Source organism: Homarus americanus, unplaced genomic scaffold (genome assembly GCF_018991925.1).
Source record: "Homarus americanus isolate GMGI-L3 unplaced genomic scaffold, GMGI_Hamer_2.0 scaffold40856, whole genome shotgun sequence".
Taxonomy (NCBI): Eukaryota; Metazoa; Arthropoda; class Malacostraca; order Decapoda; family Nephropidae; genus Homarus; species Homarus americanus.
In genome coordinates this window covers 7,165,732-7,190,404 of record NW_024734615.1, presented here as the reverse complement: position 1 = coordinate 7,190,404, position 24,673 = coordinate 7,165,732, and the positions used below count along the sequence as shown (strand labels likewise).

The 24,673-nt window shown below is 36.7% G+C and overlaps 1 protein-coding gene across 2 annotated transcripts in view; it reads right to left on the bottom strand.

The window, feature by feature from the left end:
- Nucleotides 1–508: 508 nt before the first annotated feature.
- LOC121870410 (oxysterol-binding protein-related protein 6-like) overlaps nucleotides 509–24,673 on the bottom strand; it is a 65,023-nt gene continuing 40,858 nt past the window's right edge. Inside the window, exons 8-12 of one of the 2 annotated variants that reach the window (XM_042372247.1) lie at nucleotides 23,612–23,748; nucleotides 20,094–20,246; nucleotides 6,772–7,033; nucleotides 6,105–6,247; nucleotides 509–2,247 (exon numbers count right to left, since the gene is read on the bottom strand). In XM_042372247.1, the coding sequence (XP_042228181.1) occupies nucleotides 2,014–2,247; nucleotides 6,105–6,247; nucleotides 6,772–7,033; nucleotides 20,094–20,246; nucleotides 23,612–23,748 (929 nt within the window). In that variant the 3' untranslated portion in view covers nucleotides 509–2,013. Of the gene's footprint in view, nucleotides 2,248–6,104; nucleotides 6,248–6,771; nucleotides 7,034–8,697; nucleotides 8,764–20,093; nucleotides 20,247–23,611; nucleotides 23,749–24,673 lie in introns of those variants that run through there. The other variant, XM_042372248.1, reaches the window with a different exon arrangement.

The window sequence follows — 24,673 nt, the reverse complement described above, 5'->3', positions numbered from 1 at the left end:
GGCCAGAATATAATTTACATTGCTGGAATTCTTACAAGATGGTGATCATTTTAAATATAAACATCTTAACATTTGCATTAGACATACAAATTTTAGATGTAATTTAAGATCATGAATATAAGCAAATATTTTATCTTTTGTGCAAAATATATGACATTTACATTAAAAATATTCCCTGACCTGCAAGGAATCCAGCAATGTCAATTATATTACCTTAAAATCTAGTGTTTTCACCCAAACATTTCTCAGAGAGGGAGGAGCCAGCAAGCATGGGGAGAGAGAGAGAGGGGGAGTTGAGTCCATTATTTGAATAGACATTAACCTGGTGACTGTATTTCTCTTAAATATTAATTGCGTGTGTATACCATCATATAATTAAGATGTTATTTTTACTACAACATAGGTATTGTGTCGGTATTGTGTCCGGAAAAAGTGGAGTTTGGGAGTCGGCTTAGTCTCTATTTCAATTAATCCCATATGTTCTGTTATTCCATTTACACGTTTCTCGTTTTACGCGCTACTCCGCGGGTTCAATTGACCGCGTAAATCGGGGTATTACTGTAGTTAGTTAACCGAGATGTAAACCAAGAGGTAGCAGTGAACAACACACGCGGTGATGGCAGGACACAAGACTGATTGGATGTAAACAAACCCCATGCGCCAAGCGGTGCATTTGGCATGGAATTTAATGGAATTATGTTTGATTTAGTGAACTAGTTCGCCAAATCGAGCGAAAATGACGGAAAGTTCAATTTAGTGGAAATTTCATCTTAACGGAAAGGGGTGGCTCGAATTAGTTCGTTAAATCTACAAAATACTGCATTCAACCTGTGACAGAAAAAAAAAATTGAAAATTTTATATCAATGTGAGTGTTTCTATTACTGTACTACGTATGCTTTGAACATTGGAACTACAAAGTTTCATTAAACAAGCTGTAACTGAGTTTTTGAAAACTATACTAGGTCAGGCCTATCACTTCCTCAGGAGAATTACAGTCCACCCTCCCAACCTATGTCTTTAACATTACTTCCTATAACCAAGAGTTCAGCCTCAAACCTAAGCCTTCCACCCACAGGACACTTACCGTATATGGAGGCGTATAAGTCGACCTTTGAAGCCAATTTTTTAGTGTTCAAAGTTAGGGGGTCGACTTATACGATGGGTATAAAATGATGACCGGAAGTGAGAGTATTTCGTATTACAACCTTCATATTTACCTTTAATATAATTGTTCTATATCTATTATGGATGAAATAAATTTTTTCTCAGTAGTTTTATTTAAACACCTTTTGTTATTGATGGCTGTGTGTGGACTGTGGTGGAATGAGCAGGAAGTCAACTGAGTTCAGTGTTGCTATGATTGTTGGGTCAGTCACTAATGACGTTGTGTGTGACGTCATGTATAGAGTGGCTTGTTTGACTGTTTACCTGTTTATGTGTTTTGATTGTTGACTTGGTCCTTCACAACACTTGACAGCTGCTGGAGTTGGGGAGTCGACTTATACGCCGTCATATACGGTACCTATTTGGTTAACAAAATACAATCCCCAAGGATAAGCCGACTTACACTGCTACTCTTATGGCCCTAAATTCAATTAAGTTATACCTCTTTTTATTATACCAATAAAGCAGACATGTGGCTCACCCATAAAGCTCCCCAGGTGTTAAAGACAATGTGAATACAACTTACCTCTACTGTTGAGATGAAATTATTCAGGGTACAACCTGTTTCAAGCAGGAAGATGACTAGACTAAGGCTTATTACTAGAAATAAGAGATGATCAATGAAGGACAAATGAGGGCTACAATGTGCAAGCTGCTGTAGCTCCAAGGCTCAATTAGTTCTTAATCTTGAGTGGTACAGGTATAGGGTTGTGACATGAGAGTTGTGCTAATTGTTTCATTAATGTTCTGCTGATGTGTCAAAGGTTATACTGTCATGGGTTGCGACCTAAAAGACTTGATGAATACTACACAGGCATATTGAACCAAAGTTTATGTGATGCTACAAGTCATAATATGTGGCATGAGATCCTTGAAATAAATGGGGATCTTGGGGTGTAACATACAGTATAACAGATCATCACCATGTAAGTAAGGTAGCTAAAATAAATATAATCATTGGAGATAAAAAGTCCATTGCTTACAAGTTCAGACATTGATGGTGGTACAGAGACATCGGACAAGTCAGAGTCAGCATGGATCCTGGCCAATCGACCTCTCAGTTCAGCATTTTGTTGCAAAGCCTGAAAATATTTTTATGGAAATATAAAACAAGACATTATTTTCCAATTTTACTATTATAAGTTATCTTCACCAGTCCAGTACTGATGGTTTATAATGCACTGTGTGGGATAAATTATGACCATAACAGTATTTTGAGTGTTTCCTTTATGATCAAACAGACTATAAGTGGAGGAAGAATTCTTAAACTATGATGGCCATGAGTAACTCCCACCCTCCATAAGCCACATAATAAGCTAGTACTGTACAGAAAGATTACCATATGAAAAGGTTTCGTTCCTAGGAAACCTTTTGTAAACCAATATTTCATAAATCAATACTGTACATGTGTTCCCATTGACTCCCATTACAGTGGTCCCCCGATTTACGCGGTCAATTGAACCCGCGGAGTAGCTCGTAAAACGAGAAACGCGTAAATGGAATAACAGAACATATGAGATTAATTGAAATAGAGACTGGGCCGACTCCCAAACTCCACTTTTTCCGACACAATACCTACGTTGTAGTAAAAGTAACATCTTAATTTTATGATGGTATGCACACACAATTAATTTTTAAGAGAAATACAGTCGCCAGGTTAATGTCCATTCAAATAATGGACTCAACTTTTCCCCGACTCTTCCCACGCTCGCTGGCTCCTCCTTCTCCGAGAAATGTTTGGGTGAAAACACTAGATTTTAAGGTATAGTAATAAATAATACCTCAAACTAAAGTTAAGATAATATAATTGACATTGCTGGATTCCTTGCAACACCAGGAATATTTTGAATATAAACGTCATATATTTTGCACAAAAGATAAAATTTTGGCTCTTTGTAATCAAAATTCTTACATTAGATCTAAAATTTGTATGTCTAATGCAAATTCCATGATGTTTATATTTAAAATAATCACAATCTTATAAGAATCCCAGCAATGTAAATTGTATTCTGGCCGTGTAATTTGTATGAATTTTATGAGCTAAAATAAATATCTTCAGTAAATAAACAAATTATACTTCACCCGCGTAAATGAGTAAATTCGCCGCGTAAATCGGGTATCCCGGTTCTGGCAAGGTACCGCGTAAATAAGAACCGCATAAATCGAGGTTCAACTGTATATAAAGGGTAATGGATTCCTATAGAAAAAAAATCTTCCCTAAAATATAATAAAATGACATTGAATGTTTTTAATGACGTTTATAGGAAACAATGAGTGTAAGAAAATAATTGTAATAAAAATGAATTTGTATTCAATAGTAATTAAAATGAATTTAACTTTTGATAAGTTTATTTAATTCTAACTAAAAAGGCATTATACTTATGAAAGACTGAGGTGGGTAACACCCATGTGTCTTGTGTTAGCCTTATCATCATCAGTCTCCTACACTATATACAGTATTTGTTGATTATAGTATGCAAAAAGTGATAGGGATTTATTATCACAATTAAGATATTTCCTTTATCATGGTTTTCCTGATCCTTGTCTTTTACATTAAGCACAATTTTTAAAGAACTTGGTGGTGAGTCTGTCTTTCTCTATGTGGCAATGATACACACTAAGGTATTACCGCACGGGTAGCCAAAACGTCGATCGCGATCTATCAGTAGATAGCAAAGTAATTTCTGGTAGATCGCGGGATGGGCAGTAGTGATGTAGCCCATCAACAGGGATCCTACAGGCACAATACACATCACCACAGCCAAGAGCACAACCTGTGCAACATGCCTTTGCATTTAACAGTCATTTAGCAAGGAAGGACACATTTAAATAATTTTGGGAATAATTAATTAATACAGTGAACCCTCGAACATTCGGACTAAATGGGGGTCCACTTGTCCGAAAAAGCCAATTGTCCATATCCATTGGCAAATGTACTAGATGTATAAAAACGATAAATAATTATATAAAAAACGCCAAAAATACAGTTCCGTATTTTATGGCAGTGAGTATTTAGGAAAAAACTTTTGTGTGTGTTTTCCTCATGTACAGTAGTCATAATTTTCTAAAAACAATATAGAAATTACACAGAAATGTGAGGAATAAATAAAAATAATACCAATAAATAAGTAACAAAAAATACTGTCTTGTCAAATCGGTAAATAAAAGCCTAATGAAAGTTTAACGCAGTCGCCATTTGCATACACTCCCTGCTTAACCATAGCAACGAAGACCAGCTGGAATGTTGATTCCCTAGCAGTGCTCCCCACCCTCTACACTCTGTGCTCTCCTCCTGTTACATGTCTGCCCTTAAGACAATTATTTCTTTTACTTTTTTTCACAAAATGCATACAGGATGGTGTGTGCATGGAACCGAGTAAAAATAAATGAAGAATGTTACGTATATCTACCCGGAAATAAGAGTTTAAAAACCATAATACCTCACAGCTTGGGCCAGTAGCCTGATGGTTATAGTGATGAGTCTAACCTGGCTACAATGCCATGATTAAGCACTATTATATCAATAAACACTAATTATAACAGTAAATCCAGTAAAATATAGCAGGGAGCAAGGAAACTTGAGCTACAAGAGCAGACGATTCTCTAACTTGTAATCACTCACTTGCTCCCATTGCCAGGCGTACGTTCGAAATAAGTGTAGGAGAAATACATATCTTGTAGTGTAATTTGAAAATGGTTACGGACACAGTGATAAGCAAATTATATAAACTACTTTATGCATTTACCTATGATAACATAACATGAAACATTGTATCATTACTAGAGTGAATGAAATAATATTCCCACAAACAACAATTGACAACTCTGTTTATCTTTCCCGCCTCGGGCACCCGTGTCCCACTTGCTGACATTATAGTTACACGGGCCTACACGGGAGGGTCCTTAGCCCCCGAAACCCCAAAATTTTGTCCAACTCTTCCGAAATCTGGATTTACTAGGTCTGAATCTTTGAGGGTTCACTATAATGTCTAAGAAAATGATACCGCTAACATAAAAATCCGCAAAATTTCACCTGCTGTGAGCCTGTGAGCAGTGCAAATCACCACATCAGTCAACTAAGTTCTTCCTCATTCTGTTCTTAGATGTATGATTATGCAACAAAAATTATATAGGCACTTGGCAATATTGTATATGTATGTATTCATTTAATTTTATTTTTGGTTACTCTCTCTCTCTCCATTAACTCAAAATTTAGCTATTACCTGCTGGAGGTCAGGAAAATTCGTGCTTGTAGATCACATTTGGAAAACCATGGAAAAAGTAGATCCAGTCACACGAAAGTCCGGAAAACCCTGTATTACTTTATAAAAATGTTCTGATCTACATAATTAAAGTAAAATAGCAATAACTAACATTGGCATTACTACCTGTAACTGTTCCATTGGTTCTCTTATCTGTGTTTGTGTATTATTTCCTGAATATACTGTACAACACATCATCTTCAAAAACAATGCTACAAAAATCAAGTGTCTAGACTAAACTGTAAACAGATGTCTGGGTCAGCACATCAGCATCATCTAACGATAAAACAATGAAAAAATATTTGTACCTTCAGGGTTTTCATTCATATAGAAAATCATATGAATCACAACTGTCAAATTTGTAAAAAGAAACAAGGTAAATCAAAGCCTGACTGTATGTTTTGTTGTAGGTATGACTTTGATATCATGCACTAGCACCAGCCAAGTAAGGAAGTAGTTAAATAATAAAACTGATAACTATAAGTACTCTTTTAAATCGTTGACTTATTAGGGAGGTAATGCAACTCAGCTTGGAAGAATTCAATCTTCTCTAATTATACTTTCATTCTGAGCTGACTTGCTATTCTTGCTGCTTATTGCCTAATGACAGCTCTGTTATGAATAGCACAATTATCAAATGGTAACAGATGACAGAAGAAATTTTTTTGATGACTCACCTGATTAAGAGAGTTTCTTAAAGCAGCAATAATTGCTGTTGTGTTGTGAGAGGCCAAGAGGTTTGATTCTGACTCAAGGGCTTGGCGTAATTTCTCTCTCTCAGTCTGAATCCCACGAAGTACCTGTCCAATTTGACTCACAACTGCAAGCATAAAAAATTTGGTAGAAAACTGAATAAGTGGTTGACAGAAGAGCAAAAGAAGCAACTTGAGTTACTTTAGCAAATAAATCTGAAGATATTAATCACAATATGGTGTGATTACCCAATTAGTTGTGTGAATACAGTATTCTGCCAAGATCACAATTTATTATACTGTACAGTCTCTCCTCGACTTACGACATATTCGACTTACGACAACCTGGACATACGACGACCATGGTCGTATAAAATATTTTTCACATTACGTATTTTCGAGTCCCGACATTAGTGATCGTGCTGTGTACTGAAATTTTTTATTTTTTTTTTAATTCCCTTTAAAATGGCTGGCAAGCGCAAAAGTGAGAGTTCTCATGGTGCTGAGAAGAAAAAAACACCCATTTTAGAATTTCTATGTATTATTTTCTCCTTTTCGACTTACGAACTAGTCATCGGGACAGAACCCTGTCGTAAGCCGAGGAGAGACTGTATATTGAAAAAATGAGAATACAGACTTATCATACTCTTACCTTCTTTTGCCAAAATTGTAAAATCTTCTCGAGATGTACTTTCCATAGACAATGTGATGGTTGGAGGATTAGGTGCTTGATGGTGGGGTTGTGATGTTGGTGATGGGGTATTTGGAGGCTGCGCACCACCCACAACGGCCGACGAAGCATCAGAACAGCTATGAGGTCGTGAAGCTGATGGATGCCAACAAGCACTGTGTAGTGCCAGTGTTGGGTTGCTGCTACTCAATGGTCGTAGTTCACACAGGTTTCCATCTACCTGCTAAAAACAAAATTTCCCTTTAAAAGTTTTTAAACTCGGAAGTATTCATATGAAACATACAACCTCTGCACCTAGTGCAAATCCTATCATTCACAAATCATTTGATATACAGTTATGACACTCGGATTCGCTCTCACACAACAGCTTGAGCACATTCAACCACATATTCCAAAAGACTTTCCTTGTTTCACTGTTTTCTTCAGTGATTATTCTAACTGTTATGTAATCGAGACCTAAATGACCTTCTATAATCTACCAAGTTCCTCTGACCGCCAGCCACTTTAAACCATCAAATTTTCTAAATTAAAATGTTCACAGCCTAGCATATCCTTGTTTGCTTAACCCAACACAGTAGCCATAACATTTCTCAGTCTTAAAATGAAAGGATTAAGTGAGCCAAATTAAATCTGTGTATCCCAAAGTGGATGAGCTTTGTGGCTTGTGTTCACTGCCAGTTCTAAGCCTAAGAATGGGGAATGCATCAGCCTATTTATACACTGCAGCCTCAACCAAATAGCCTGAGTCAAGACAAATCAAACCATTGTTATTAACCATGTAGAATTGGTGACGTTATGCATATGAAAGTTATTCAATTTATTCACACCTTTGACTCACTCTCTCTCTCTCTACAGTTTCTACTCCTTCACAGGTTGTCATATTAGGTTCACTCACTTAGTCTAATCATGAAACCATAACACACTTCATAGTTCTTAAGTCCAATTCTACATCAAACAATGTCATTTTCTAAGAACCATAAACATTTCAAGAATATTTCTTCTATCTCTTGCTCATGTCCTAAGACTCAATAACAATTTATACAACTTACCATTTTCCTTTTCTTTACACTATATACAGTACAGTATACTGCTTGGTAAACTTTACTTCATAAAGCCCTTCTGTTTCTCTCCTTTACCCTACAGGCCATTAATATCACCACCATACTACTACAGGTATTACCACAATCACTAAAACTAGAGCCACCATTAACTCCATCATGACTAACACCCCTCTTTATCATATACTGTACAGTACTCTCCAAAGTTATTTACTCAAATCCATCAACATTTGGCCTTCCAGTTGGAGGCTTCAATAAAAATGAATCTAATAATGAAATAATCAACAGAGGCAGAATGATAATCTTAATTTTCTTCAAAAGTAGAGCTTGTGCAGGTGAACAAGGCTATTTGGTTAAATAATCCTAGGGTTGAGGAACATTAAATCATTTATACAATTATATCTTCTTTCTCTTATACATTCGGATACAACCTCATTCCCAGATCTTTTACGGACACTTATAGACACCTACAGGTATACAGCATCTTAATTCTCACTCAAGTGAACTACTCCCCTCACGTCACTCTCCACTCTCATTCTAGCATTATAATACACACTAATGCAATGTTTACAACCTTGAATGATTCTATATCTGACTGATATTAAAGATACCAAGGCCCATAAAGCTATACAAAAATCATCAAGCACTACCAGTATACACACAAAATATATTATCTTTCTTTTCAGAGCATTATTAATATATGCTGTCTATGTAAAATTATATAGTACTGTATCTAGTACACTAGGTAATAAGCATTAACTCCTTTAAACAGTTTAAGTACTGTATACAAAAGCCATGATTCAAGTTTACATAAAAAAGATATTACTATATCCAATATGCTTTTCTATGTCATAAATAACTTACATACCAATTCACTCCAAAACCAATAAGGATGCTGAGGAAAAATGGAGATACAATGATAGAAGTAGAACAATAATCTACTTTCAGTTGGATATATACATACAGTACACACTACATGTACCTGGAAGTATAAAAGGCATCTACCTGTATATGTATCCTATACAGTCAGACCCCGCCCAACACGACGGTTACGTTCTTGAAGAGTACAGTAATGCATTCCGTGATTTGAGTAAGGTGAGCTTCAGGACAGAATATATGGGTATTATAGGAAGTTGGGCATTTGATTGTCAGATGAATCCAGAAAAAAAGTAAGAGTTTTATGTTACTAAAATCATTTAACACAGTACAGTATTCGTAATTAATCAAAGAAAACACCGTACAGTATATACAGTACTCACATCAGGGTCAAGTTTCTAGTACCAAATCTATAGTTAGGCAGACTATTTCTGTAGAGTCGAAATTCATGCCTGCACATATGTTAAGGTATTTTGAAAAGGGGAACAAACTGTTGGATATCTCTAGTACCCAAAAAAAGTGACTAAACTTGACTTTACGAGTTCCTTTTCTTACTAACTAAAGCACCAATGAACATTAGACTCGAGAACAACAGTCTGTTTCAATGTGAGTATCAATATGAAGGAACACCAGACTAGGCAGCTGACGCACCATCCTGGAACACCAGACTCGGCAGTAGAAGCCACACTGCCACCCTCACTTGACAATCCAACACCTACATAAACGAACACCAAAAATATTAGTTACAGTATTAAATCTTTTCCATTAAGCTTTCCATTTTCTTCACTTCACTTTTCACGTCACTAGCAACCCATTTACACTCGCCTTAGAAGTCGTAATCTGCAGCAAAATTGGCTGCTTTCTCGTCACTCACTCAGAAAGACTGAGCGTGCAAGCGTGAATGCGTGAGTGAGCAGCCACGGTGGCGCCTCAGGCGACCAAATAAAGCATTTGTTTGCCATGGTGGTACATTTAAAAAATTTCCTGCCCGATTTCCCCTGCGAAATAAAAAAAAATTATCGCTATACAGTCATGCGCCGGTTAATGTCCTAGATACGTTCTTGGAAACGTGACGTTAACCGAAATGGACGTTGTCCGATCATCACATAAACTTTGTATTTATAATTACGTGTATGTGGAATACTATATACGTACATATACACTTTTACTCTTAAATCACTACAGTAATGTTAAACAGGTGATTAAATTTTATCTCTTGTGCAAAATACATGACGTTTATATTAAAATTATTCACTGTTTTACAAGGATTCCAGCAACGCTGGGCAGATGGGGGAGAGGGAGGGAGGAAGCGAGCAAGGGGGCTTGAGGGGAGGGGAGGTAGCACGTTTGACAGTTGCCACAGGCCCAGGTCTAACGTGTGTATATTTATCAGTTCTTAAGTGACTAAGCTTCTCTCTTATAAAAAGCCAGTGAAATGACCTGGGTGAATATAATTAACATTGTTGGGATTCTTGTAACATAATGATTAATTTGAATATAAACATGCAATAATTTGCATTAGACATAACAATTTTAATACCGTAATCAAATTAGTACATGTGCACTCCAGCTTTGCACTTAGGTCATTTATTTCTGTTACGTTTCTTTTAGTATGGTGTGTGCATGTAAATGGATGAAAATAAATGAAGAAATTTATGTAAATCTACCCAAAAATACAGTTGAAAAAATTTATATTATAAATGTACTACAGTACTGTACACTAATGTACCAAATTATTTATCTCTTGAGCAAAATATATGACTTTTATATTAAAATTATTGGCTGTCTTGCAAGGATTCCAGCAATGCAAATTATAATCTCCTAACTTTAGTCTGAGATATTATATAAGATAAACACTGTAAGCCTAAAACCCTGGCTGGGGGGGGGGGTTGAGGTGATATGTTTGACAATTTGAGCCGAAGGTCTCTGTGTGTTTACTTAACAGTCCTACTAAGCTTCTCTCATTTTAAAATGCCAGTGATATGACCTTGGAGAATATAATTAACATTGCTGGGATTCTTGTACAATACTGATTAATTTGAATATAAACATGCTGTAATTCGCACTAGACATAACAATTTTAGTACCGTAATCAAATTAGTACATGTGCACTCCAGCTTTGCACTAAGGTCATTTATTTCTGTTATGTTTCTTTTAGTATGGTGTGTGCATGTAAATGGATGCAAATAAATGAAGAAATTTACGTAAATCTACCCAAAAATACAGATGAAAAAATTTATATTATAAATGTACTACAGTATTGTACACTAATGTACTACATTTTTTATATCTTGAGCAAAATATATGACGCTTATTCTTAAATTAATCTCTGTCTTGCAAGGATTTCAGCAATGCAAATTATATTATCCTAACTTTAGTCTGAGATACAGTAAAAGTCCAAAAATCCGGATGCCAGAAATCCAGACTTTTCGAAAACTAATTTATTTTATTTTATTTTTTTTTTTAGCGGGCTTTTGTGTATGTGCGCATGCATGAGCGCCACACCTGCACAGCAACAACAAGCGACCACGTGGTCACCACTTTAAAACGAGCAATCAAACTGTGACAACATACCGTACAGTATATACTCGTCTATAACCTCCCCTCGTTTATAGGTCGACCCTGATTTTTTGACCAAGAAATGGTTAATTTACGATATTCCTCGTTTATAGTTCGACCCACGTTTTTGAGGGTAATGGAGCAACAAAACCTTCAGTAAAACGCTCTACGTCCTATAAACTGAGGCTCGCCGTGCCTGAAACACGAGTGCCGAAGGCAAATTGTTTACCATATATTATTACGACACTTTACACTGAAACGCGGGTAGTTTCAACAAAAAATTGTATATTTCCATTCAAATATTTATTCAAGTCAATTAGGAGGGAATATTATTGTAATACAACAGTTTTTTAACTAAACCATTCGAAAAGCGATTACGGTAACATCTTTTGAACAAAAGAAAGCGAAAGTCATTGTTTTCGTTACGATTTTATCCCACTTTCCACTGTAATACGTACGTAATTTCAGCAAAAATATTACATTTCCATGAAGGTATTATATCAAGCATAGTATGAATAGAATATCATTGTAATATAACAGAATTTTAACCGAAAACTATTAAAAAAACGAGTAACATCTCAAGAACATCGGAAGCTTAGGTAAAGTCTTTTGTTTTCGTCATGTATTTTATCCTATTTTACATTGAAATACATCACGTTTCAGCAAAACTACTATTTATTTCCGAGAATATATTCATTCAGACGCAGTTTAGGTAAAATATACGTGTGATGTAATAGTTTTTTAACTGAAAATGATTCGAAAAACACGTACCCTCTAGCCCTGTTCAAGGAGAGGACTGGGAGAAGCTGTTTGGTGCTGCAGACGATGACAAGGAAAATGATTTTGATGGATTTTAATGAAAATATTCAGAAATATGGTATCGTAGTATTTATTCAAGTCAATTAGGATAGAATATTATTGTAATACAACAGTTTTGAACTGAAAACCATTCGAAAAGCGATTAAGGTAACATCTTTTGAACGAAAGAAAGCGTAAGTCATTGTTTTCGTCACGATTTTATCCCACTTTCCACTATAATGCGTACGTCATATCAGCAAAAATATTACATTTCAGTGAATGCATTATATCAACCACAGTATGAATAAAATACCATTGTAATATAACAATAATTTGAGTCCTACTCTTTCCATTTACAGAGTACTGTACAAGCCCATAATAATGGCTCCTAAAGTAGATAAACTTCGTTGTGTTAAGAGAAAGAAGAACACGTTGAAATAGAGTGACAAACCTGAAATAATTAAGAAACTAGAACGTAGTGTGAGCAATACTGTTCTAATGGAAACATACGACATTGGAAAGTCTACAATTTATGATATAAAAAATGCAAAGAATAAAATTCTAGATTTCACAGCTTTTTCTTTAAAACTGCTCATTTTGATAAATGAAGCATGCTATATTTGCTTATGAATAAACTATCAAAATGTACCTGTTCATCTCTTCTTTATTCCTCCTTAAATTTGAATTTTAAAAGTACTGCCCGAGAATTTGGAAAATCCGAAAATCCGGACCAACCCAATCCCCAAGCAGTCCGGATTTTTGGACTTCAACTGTATTATATAAAATAACATAAAGAAATCACCAATCTTTTGTCTGGGAACACAAGGAGGGAGGTAGCCAGCGAGCGTGGGAAGAAGGGGGTCGGGAAGAAGGGGGTCGCAGGGGAGGGGGTTTACCGGAGGTGAGGTGACAGAGTGTCTGGTGTTTGTTTATTTATTTGAGATAAGATTTGACAGTTGGCGCTGAAGGCCTGCCACCCAAATGACCTGGGTGAATATAACTTACATTGCTGGGATTCTTGTAAGATAGTGATTTATTTGAATACCTGTATAAACAATCTATATTTGCAATAGACATAACAATTTTAGTACATGTACAGTACAGGTTGGCACTTAGGTCCACTGTTAACAGAGGGACCACTGTATTGCAGTGTACTTGTACTGTACAATATTGACTAAATTCACTAGATAACATACACAACTAATGGTTGGTAAAACTTGTCAAGTAAGTGAGTGTCAAGTCTGTCAGTATGAGTGGCACGTGTGAGTGCTTGTGACCCCCATCATAGGAGTCCGTTTTCTCTTGCTTCAGGACGCCTGAGTCCGTTTTCTCTTAATCTTAGAGTGCAGTGCACCAGAGACTTCGTTATTCCTCAGTAATGAGACAGAATTTGAAATTGCAACCCCAATTTCAACTGGGGTTGCAATTGTTGAGGCAACTAGATATGTCTGATTACAGCAAATGTGTTATTGTCAATTTGTAGGTGAAAAATTTTATCCTCAATAGATGTAGATTAACATTACACCTGGAGGCAAATGCTTAAAAAAGCCTAAGGAAGCAAGCATATTCCTTTAACACATAATATCTGGCCAGTATGGAGGGAGGATCATCATGTCTCCATCAGGGGGTCGTGGAGTGGTGGTCCAACAGGCGTCACGGAAGTTAATTTTTTATTTTTTTTTGGGGGTGGAGGTGGGGGAGGGGGCATGTATATGCGATCGGACATTGTTCGTTGGACATTAACATGACGTATATATATATATATATATATATATATATATATATATATATATATATATATATATATATATATATATATATATATATATATATATATATATATACACACACACACACACACACACACACACACACACACACACACACACACACACACACACACACAGTGAACCCTCACTTTACGCGGTCAATTGAACCCACGGCGGCCCGCGTAAAGTGAACAACATAACATATGGGATTAATTGAAAGAGAGACTGGGCCGACCACCAAACTCCACTTTTTCAGACACAATACCTACGTTGTAGTAAAAATAACTTCTTAATTTTATGATGGTATGCACACACAATTAATAATTAAGAGAAATATCAATAATATTAGGTTTTTTAACACTTACATTATTAGAAAAGATGACTGGGCACACGGGGATGGGGGGAGGGGGGGGATTCGTTCCGAGGCAGAGGGCAGATTATTGGCCCTCACCTGTTTCACTTGTATCACTATCCACCACAGAGGCTTGCAGGGCCTCTTTGTCAGAGTAAACAAAATACTTTCATTAGATCTAAAATTTGTATGTCTAATGCAAAATCTATGATGCTTACATTCAAAATGATCATCAAATTGTAAGAATTCCAGCAATGTAAATTATATCCTGGCCGGGTAATTTGTATGAATTTTATGAGCTAAATAAAAAAATTATACTTCACCCGCGTATATGAGTAGATGCACCACGTAAAGTGGGAATTCCAGTTTTGGCAGGGTACCGCGTAAAAAAACCCACGTAAAGCGCGTAAAAAACCGCGTGAAGCAGGGTATTACTGTGTGTGTGTGTGTGTGTGTGTGTGTGTGTGTGTGTTCGTTAACCGAAACCATTGTTTTAATGGGTTTTTGGGTAATTGGTTCCAGCTTACCGAAAATTTCCTAAATTCAACAAAAATGGTAGAAAAGTTCACTTACTTTGAGGTGTGTATGTAGAAGGCTCCTGGATGATGATGATGGGAATTAGAATGGGGGTGGAGGAGAAGGAAGAAGAGAAGTCACCCCATGGCACCATTTCACCCATAAAATTTTAGTTCTCTTGGTGTATTTCAAGATTATTTTCTTTAAATCAACACTGCACTGCATTATATATTGTCAATATGTAAAATATATTTCAAAATGACCAATAATTTGCTTTGAAACACAGAAAAAAAGCGTTTAGTTGGAGAGCCTCAAGCAAGATGTTACCTCCACTGAAAACAGAGAGAGACTAACGCCTGTCTGGTGTGTTAACAGGCTGGATGGCACGCCAGAAACTAGTTTCTTTACCTTCAATTATGCTCAATAATTGTTAAAATGACTAAAAAAGTTAATATTAAACTTTTAAAATTATTGAATAGTATAAACTTCTTGATATTTACTAAAATAGTAAGGAATTTAAGCCCTAAAACCGATTACTGTATTGGCGGACTGATACTAAAGCTGGTTGCCCGGCCAGTGCAAGCGAAAACATGTTGAGGTCGGTTCGTAAGAAATTCATTAACCGAATTTTTGTTCGTTAACCGAATTGAAGATTCTTATGGAAGGCAGTTCATTAACCGAAATTTCGTTAACCGAGGCGTTCGTTAACCGAGGGATCACTGTATACACACACAGGTGCTGTATATAGCGGGATTTAGATATTATTTACACAAAAATTTAATATTATTTTATATTTTATATTTTTTTCGTATATACAAATAAAATAACAGTGTAAAGTGAATTGGGTCCTAAATTAACCAGGGTTTTAAATATGAATCAATGTTGGTAGAACCGTCGTTATAACTTTCAAGCTGGAATTTGTCCTCGGTAATGTCTCTGATCTTGGTAGTGACTCCGGCCTCCCTCCATTCTCAGCAGCTGCAGCCTTTGCTAAATACATTGTATTTTGTGGGGTGTAGTCAGAGATGTCATTGTTTACATGGCACTCGCCTCCTCCTGGGTGAGAAGTAGAGCAGGTGAGGGGTGTCCCACTCTCCCTTGACTGTGTGCTGGCGTTCTAGCTTCCACTACCCTCCCTGTGGATATTACCCCGTTCCTCCTCGACTCCTCCCTCCTCTGCTTCAAGTCCTGTAGGAGTTTCTTGTGCTGTTCCCTCTGCATTACCGTACGATCTGGGTGAATGAATATACGTATTCCGAAATGATCGCTCCTTGCTTAGTTTTTTGCCTGCCGAATAACTTCCCACTTCTTTTCCTCACTCACTCGTGTGATCCTGAGGGGGGTGGGTCTGACATATTCAGAGCCTCTGTACAAATATTCTCAAATTGTAACTTAACTTGTGTTTTCCTACTCTCAGCTTTCTCCGATTGGCTCTCAGTAACTCCAAAAACTATTATGTTTTTCCTGTGCGGAAACGTTCCTGTTGTTCCTCCTCTCCCCAACAGTAGGTCCTGCTGCCTACACTGTGACAAGTTCAGATGCATATACAGAATGTGAACTTTTGGGCACATTGCTGGAGTTTTGTTGCAATTTTACTTAAGCTAATGTTTGATTTTGCTTATGTGGAGATGTGTTGGGCAGGTCTGACTATATACTGTATGGTATGTACGTATATTTCATGCATTGTCATGAAGTAAAAAAAACAAACAAACAGTATTTATATGCAAGATGTTCAAAAGCTTATAAAGTCCAACAGCATATTGTATGGTATTTTGTAATTATAATTTCTGAAAGTGTGCCAATAATGAACAGCATCATCAAGGTTGATTAACCCCTCTCCTTACTTAAAGCAAAAACCAAGGTACAATCAAAGATAAAAGTCGTGTCGCGGTTTTGTCCGAAGATTAAATATAACTCGTGAAACATTATGAGAGCCCCCGGGCCTACCACAAGGCAGAGCGCACCAAAAGTTTAGCCCTTCGGCATATGTTTTCACCAAATTTCACAACACGACTTTTGTCTTTCATTGTACACACGAACTGCATCCAAACTGCATTCAGCTGCACTGCAATGCCAAGCTAAGGTACAGCTGCTTCCTCAAGAACATACCATAGCCTGGGAGTGTGTGTGTGGGCCTGGGTATGAGATGTGGCAATGCAGTGCCATAGTCAGGACTGAATGAATGGGTGTGAAATAGTGAAATTATCCAGTTTACTACAAGATATAAACAGATAAACAAACCCTGTCATGTGTATTATGCAGCACTGTTGTGTAGCCACGACCGAGGGACTACGACTGAACTACGGGGAACTGGCAAACAGGGTAATCCACGATTTCACGCCCATGACTACGGCACTGCATTGCCACAACTTGTAAATGTAACCCCCCCACACACACCTAGGCTGTGGTACGTTCATGTGGAGGCAACTGTACAATACATACTGTATATCCCATAGCTATCATGTTTTAGCATAAACTTGTTTAAAGCAGCTGTTTGGCCCTTAATGTATCACACAGAGGCTTTTATGCCATTTAAAACTATTCCTGTTCTATTGGCAATATCAAACAGTACTATTTATCATCAGAGGTCATCCTATGGTAATTCTTGATACCCCTGTATCTATTCAATGGATGCCTTCAGCCTTTCAGTTGTTGTCTGTATAGCAAAGTAAAGATGGAGTTAACACCTTTTACAGCATTAGCAGAAGGTAATATTGAGAATGAAATTTCGTGGGATTTCATTAAATTGTGGTAGGAGATTGAAAGCTGGTACAGTTATTTTCCACATAGGGTGTAGCTTTGTTTGATGTTACATTATGAGTACAATATTGTTGAATTATGGATTACTTTCATAAAATAGGCAGGACACTCAAAGATGGAATGCAAATTAAGGTTCCCTTCTCTTTGAAATGAGATGAAACTTCAGATAATAGGTATATGATATAGAACTTGGGCATTATTCAAATATTTAGAAATACATGCAATATTAAAAAAATGGATAGCAGTGGGATATCAAATGCTGGGAAAATTCAAAGAAAGCAGAGATAAAATTGTCTCAGTTAAGAGGCTTAAGGAAAATCTTAAGTTGTCCCGAGACAAAAGTGAAAATGGAGAAATTTATAATAAATCCTGAAATACCATTTTACTGCTGAGCCTAGACAACATGATTCCCACATTATGCCCACTAAGTCTACAGCTTGAAATCTCCCAATTTTTGTGGTTGAGACAAATTTATTAATTAGTGATTCCTTCCCATTATAGACAAATCCATGAAAAGGGATCCTTATTAAATAAAACAAGTCTTGAAGTTACACCGGCCAATAAACACTGCAACTGCTACATGGCATATGATAAAGAAAACAAATAAATTATTTTTCAAATCTCTGATCAAGTCACCTTCATCAGTCGCTTAGTTCGTGGTAGGTCATAAAATAGGATTTCAAAATAAACTTCTATTTATGAACTAACGCCCAGCCTAAGTGACTCGTGTACCTGAAGACAGATAGATAAAGGAAAGTGGTGCACTACATGTTCCAAATGCTAATGTGACTTGAATCCCACGAGGTGAATTGTGGACAAACAGCAATAAAAAGCTAATTTGAAACTAACTTTACTAACCCACCAGTGCCATGCAGTCCACCCATAATATTAATTTACTTCTCTATTGGGTTGTGGCTAATAAATGTTTCAGTCAATGTAAATGCAGGAAAATACTTCCTCATATGCAAAGAATAGTTGGAATTAAAGTTTGAAGCCTGAAATGACAGGTTGTAGCCAAGCCAAGTGACAGGAGCAGTGCACACAGGTTAACGTAAAATTGCCATCTACCTTGAATGGCGACTGTTGTAGATAAAGTTCCTTTTCTGACACCTTTATGATGGGAAGTGGTATCGTATTTATAACTTGATCACAGCAACAAATGTTATAGAGTTTTCTGGGTTTTCAGCCTTTAGCATTAGTCAGCATAAAGGTGCGTCCACATGCGAGTCCATTTTGTTGCGAACGTGTGATCAAGAAAACGAAATGAGGCACAGGCTTCTGACTCTGGTGCAACCGTGTACACCAGATGGGTGTTTCCCCTTTTTGATCATATGTTGGCGACAAAATGTACACACGTGTGGACGCACATTTACATACAAGTTGTTTAGGCTAGATATCAAATCATAAATATGAAAAGTGCAAGATTTTTCTCAAATGACTATTTGCTTCAATTCTTTTGTATGGTTGTAAAGCTCTACAATTCCAAAGAAAAAAAAATTCAGCCAAAAGGCAGTGATACATCCATAAAAATTTATAGTACTCTTGCTTTTCTGCAGACTTGGTGAAAACATGGGGGAAAAAATCAAGAGAAGGGGTTTTGAAGGCCTCACAAGCCACTTCTTGATAACTTATGAAAATAGAAAACTGTTGTATAATGGAACCAGATATCTAACCCTCTTGTTAAAATATTCTATTTTTATGAATCATTAATAGTGCATTTTGAAATTTACATAAACTAAATATTTTTGTTTTGTTTTTCAGATTTTTTAAAGAATACAACAAGGCACTGTATCTAATTTTGAGAGACTTACCACATTCAATGAAAATGAAATTAGTCAAGTACAGAATTTCAACTCAAGTCTGGCAACATGACAACTGAAACACCTGGTACAGTAAGTCACTTATTTACACGAGTTTGATCTCTGCACAACACATTATTCTTATCATTATCTGTACAAGGAATACAAGTAATTGAAATTCTGTTTTGGAATGTAAATCATATAAACAGGATTAACCCTCAAATTTACCATTCATATTCTATTAATGTCTTCCTTTAAGCAAGCATAAAGTATACTGTTCCAAATAATGAAGAGAAAGGAATAATAATAATAGTGCTGCAGCAGTTAGATATCATGCATACTAGTTTGGGCTTTACTTTGAAGAAGATGTAGAGTAACCAAATAAAAATTTCAACCACACCGCCTGTACAGTGCACAGTGGTAGTAAGTGTACAGTACCGGTTTTGCTTCCCCATCTGTAAGTCGCATGTTTATTTTATTTTTTTTATTAATATTTTTTTTTTTTTACAAATTCTGTAAAAATGTCAATCCCCACAGAACAACCTCTAAGTCCTGAGGGTTCATGCTGGTCCTGGTTGAGATCACCTAAATATTGCAGGCAAGTCAAATATAAACAAACAGATGAACTGAAAAACAAACGCATTATCGATAGAGGAATAATACAAGCTTCAGGGAACAAGATTAATTAAAAGGCTAAAATGAAAAAGTACCGGGTAAGTCACAATGTAAAAAATAAAAAGTACACAAAATTAATTATCTGGATAATTCCCCCAAAATGTAGCCAAAATATATTTACCAGTGAAGGTACCATGGCATCCACCTGATCTGGAGCTCCTTTCCCTGGACTTGTGCTGATGGTGATCTCTCCACTTGTCGACTTGTTGGACTTGTGTTTACGCAAACGAAACTTTCTTCTTGATTTTGTCGAAGGAGTTGTCGGCTCCCCATGCTGCTGATAAAAGTACTTAATAAAGCTTTCAACAGAAATGCTGAATCTATCTTATCTATGCAGTATATCAAATGTGTTTATATGTACACAATGTCACAAATCTCTAACTAGAGAATGATCCAGCCTCTAATAAGCCAACTGAGAATGAATCTCCCTCAAGGGTTCTGACAGTGCTGCCATTTATAGAAAATTAACTATTCAGAAAAGATTCCACACCAACCCTTGACACTGCACAAAGTGCTACAAGTTTGTATTTGTGCACTCATTACACAGCATGAAGTCAGAAAAGAACAAATTTATTGGGAAGTTTGTAGAATGGGATATGTTTAGTGGAGAAATATTGATAAACTGGTAGAGAACTTATAATAAGGTGGGTTGTCCATCTAGCATATATGAGTGTAGTGGTCAGGCTAACAAGCGAGGCAAACTAAGAGGATAACAAGGTAAGCGAAGTTAAATTTAATAGTTAGGGTTTCTGAGTAAATTACTGCTTCTGGATGGTACTGATACATTATGAGGTGTCAATAATATATTTCATAACAGGTAGAGTGTGGTATTGTACTGAAGAAAACAATTGACATTAATAACCTTATGAAAAAAACTGATGTGATGAGAATCAGTAAGTCATGAAAACAGAAGTTGCCATCAGCTGCTACTAAACACTCGTGCTCTTAACCCTCTCGCGCATGATGACATGATTCGCATTATATTCATGATAACACCAACTTCACAGTGAAGCAAATCGAGTCACCAAATTCTAAAAAATTCGCCAAAAATTAAGTTTTCAACAGAATTGCCTCAAATTTTGATATTTCATTGGAACAAGTAAGGTTTATCAAATAAACTAATTGGCAACTCTCGAGGCCCACAGGAAGGGAAAACCAGCACAGTATTATCTCAGCAGTCAGACCGTGAGTATGAGCTGCGTCTATTTAAATTTCCATAACTCCGTGCAGGTTGCCTCAACTCCTGGATTACGGTGCTTACCATACTCCCTGAAATAATTTATTTTTAGTGTTAGAGAAGTGAAGTGATGGTTGTGTAATGTAATATTTTTCTCATATTTACAGGGAAAGTGTTTAGTTTTCAAAAGATGTTACAATATCAGGCTATACAACCTCGTTATAGTGATAATGTCTCGAAACAAGTCTCTGAAAGAGAATGATTTTCGAGACTTATATGAATTTTATCAGTACTAGTCTCTTCATTACAGTGTTGGCTACAAGTCCCAATATACAGTCATTTATATCAATATAAAACATTGTCACAAAAATAATCAGATTTTCTTCTTTTTTTTTTCTGAAAAAAAGTTTTTGTGACATAGTCAAGAATGCGACATTTAGCTTTAAAAGAAATTTGAAACCAGTTGCTTCTGCACTGCTGCTTGAAGAATTTAAATTTAGGAAGTTGGCAGCAGACATTTGGTCTGCAATTATGATGTGTCAGTTATTGACTAAGTTTGTGCTGGACTATGAGGACAATTCAGAAGTACACATGTTTTGCTGCTGCTATACAAGGGATTCCATATTCCCTGTGCAACTCATTTTTTGAAATGATGTTGAAAGCCCTAAAACTAAAAGCCCAGCTAAGGAAGCAAATCACTAATAATGCTTCAAGTGGTAGTGCTTATTTATTGCAACATTCTTCCCCCCTTTCTCCTGCTTTGTTTGAGGAACAAACATTAGTTAAGTATAGATCAGCTGTTGAGCAAGCTATTCATATTACTGTTCTCTTCATATTACTGTTCCCAGGAGTTCTAAGACCTTTCGGAAATTTAAAAGAGGAAGGTTTATCAGGGGAACAGGACCAGCTGCTAGGTTCAGTTATCAACCTAGAGGAAACTTTAGAGGAGGAAACAATTCAAGACGTAGTAGGGGTGGCCGTTTGTTCAGAAGTGGAAGGAGACCTTATTCCACCACATCAGTGACCACTCCCTTTCAATGAAGCCAGACAGCTGGGTCGTCTAGGGGGTTGGGAAAACAGATGGACTTCTTCCATATGGGCTTACAAGACAATCAAAGGGGGCCTCACGTGGACTTGGTTGAGGCGCCCTCCCCTAGTGTTACCAAAACGGGGTAGAAAACCAACCCCCTTACTCACAGAATTTGTAATTCAACTGTTAAACAGAGGTGTGATAGAACTGTTGCAGTCAGAGCAATGTTTTATGTCTCGCCTATTCCCAGTCCCCAAGAAAGGCAGTGACAAATTGAGGTGGATTTTAGATCCTTCCGTCCTGAACAAGTTTATTACCCAAAAAAAGTTTCAAGATGCTCACTTACGATCATCTGAGGCTTCTACTTCCACCCAATGCTTTGATCTCAAAAGTGGATCTCGAAGATGCCTATTATCACGTGCCTGTTGCTCCCAGGTACAGGAAGTTTCTAGTGTTTGCAGTGGGGGATGTAACTTATCAATTCACAGTGATGCCATTCAGCCTGACAATTGCGCAAAAAGTGTTTACAAAACTGGCAAACATCCCCATAGAGATCTTTGCGAAGGAGGGCATAAGAAATTGTCCTTATCTAGACGATTGACTGGGAAACTGGGAAACTCTTTCGAAGATTGTCAAAGGGCGACCCAACGTACACTAGTACTATTTCAAAACTTAGGATTAAAGATAAACCAGGTCAAATCAAATCTCATACCATGTCAGAAATTGGAATGGTTAGGTCTCCATTGGGATACAAATCAGCAGTCAGTCAGTCTACCAGAAGCAAAAGTAACAGATGTGATAAACCAATTAGCAGCCTTTTGTGTAAAGCAAGAGGTTTCTTGGCACGATTAGGAAAACTACTGGGTCGGTTGAATTTTGCCACCATAGTAGTTCCTTTGAAAAAAAAAAAAAGATTTTACCATTTGAGAATCGGCTTTTTGCTATTTTCTCAAAACTCTTGGTCATATCATAATCTGATTACTGTGTTAGAAAGCTTATAGAATTCTGCTTCTAGCAGCGTCCATTGGCTCAGACAATTTTGAGCTAGGAGGCTGTGATCGTATTGGCGAGGATTTTTTTTTCTCATGTTTATTAGAAGTGACGAAAAATAGCAATATATAGTATTTGTATTATTAATTTTGGGGGCTTATGTTGCAGAGCAATCAGTTAAGAAGCCAAAGATATATGGTTTATACCTTGGGGTGGGGAAGGAAAAAAATAAAATAAATTCACCGTGCACTGTCTCACCTGCCCTGGGGACCTCACAGATGTGATCTTGGAACTGGAAAACTTAAAACTTATCTCGTGCACGAGAGGGTTAATATGAATATATATCCAATAATGGTCATGTATGGAGGAGACTACACACTGCTTTAATAGTGCACTAATATAAACATTTAATAGAACATATACAGGTACATAAAAAACTGACACTCATATCATCTTGATGTTCAATCGAATCTAGAAGGCGGGCCAACTGCTGAACATGATGTTGTGTTGTGGTGATTTCCTTAGTAAGATGGTCTAGTCCTGTGCTATCCATCAGCCATGATCGTAATGTTCCTGCTCCTGTAGAAAAAATAAATAAATAAAAAATTATGCTCCTACATACAAACACAAAAAAGAGCATTAAGAACCATTCACAACTGTCTTTTTCAAGTTTGGTTTTAAAAATATTTATGCTCTAATGAAAGCTCATTAAGTATCATTTCACAAATGCTTGTCTGGAATATATACAATAAAAATTTTGGTGTGAAAAATTGTGCAAGATGAAATATTGACAACAAAGGTATGGTGGATGCAAGGTGGTACACTAAGTTTAATTCATTAAAACATTGACAGTAAACAAAATGATGACATATCCCTGCAAATGTATAATGCTGGGAGGTTTCTAGTAAATCAATTACTGAAGATTGTTTTGATGGCTTTTCTTTCATCAAAATGAAAAGGTTTAGTGCCACAATTACACATCCAGTCCAAAGATGAGAGCAGTATTTGAACTGTGGTTTACTTAAACAGTTGCCAACTGTTTATCACTAAAATGAAACCTGGTTTTGAGTAGCCACGAGTCTACGTTTCATAAATTGGCGTTGGCCAGAGGTCTAACAGTTTGTGGTAAGAGTGATGATGGTGTTATTTATGATGACTCATCCTTCCAGGGAGCTCAATTAGAAGGGGTGGCCACAAGAATTGAGCCTCCAGGCTGTCCTTTCACTACATATCTCCCTTCCACTTATCACTACAGTACTTCACCTTTCCCTCCCAAGATGTAGACGGTGTTCCTCTTCCCATAGCACCTGTACTATCCTCTCCTCCAGCATCCTTCTTTATAGGTTCATACTATCCTAGACAATCTCTCCTTATCCATTGCATATTATACACCCTCTGCTATTTCATATACCCTGTACTATCTTTTTCACACACGCAGAGAGAGAGAGAGAGCTGCACCTTTAAAATGATTACTTTAAAAATCTTACAATTTACAGTTCCCTGA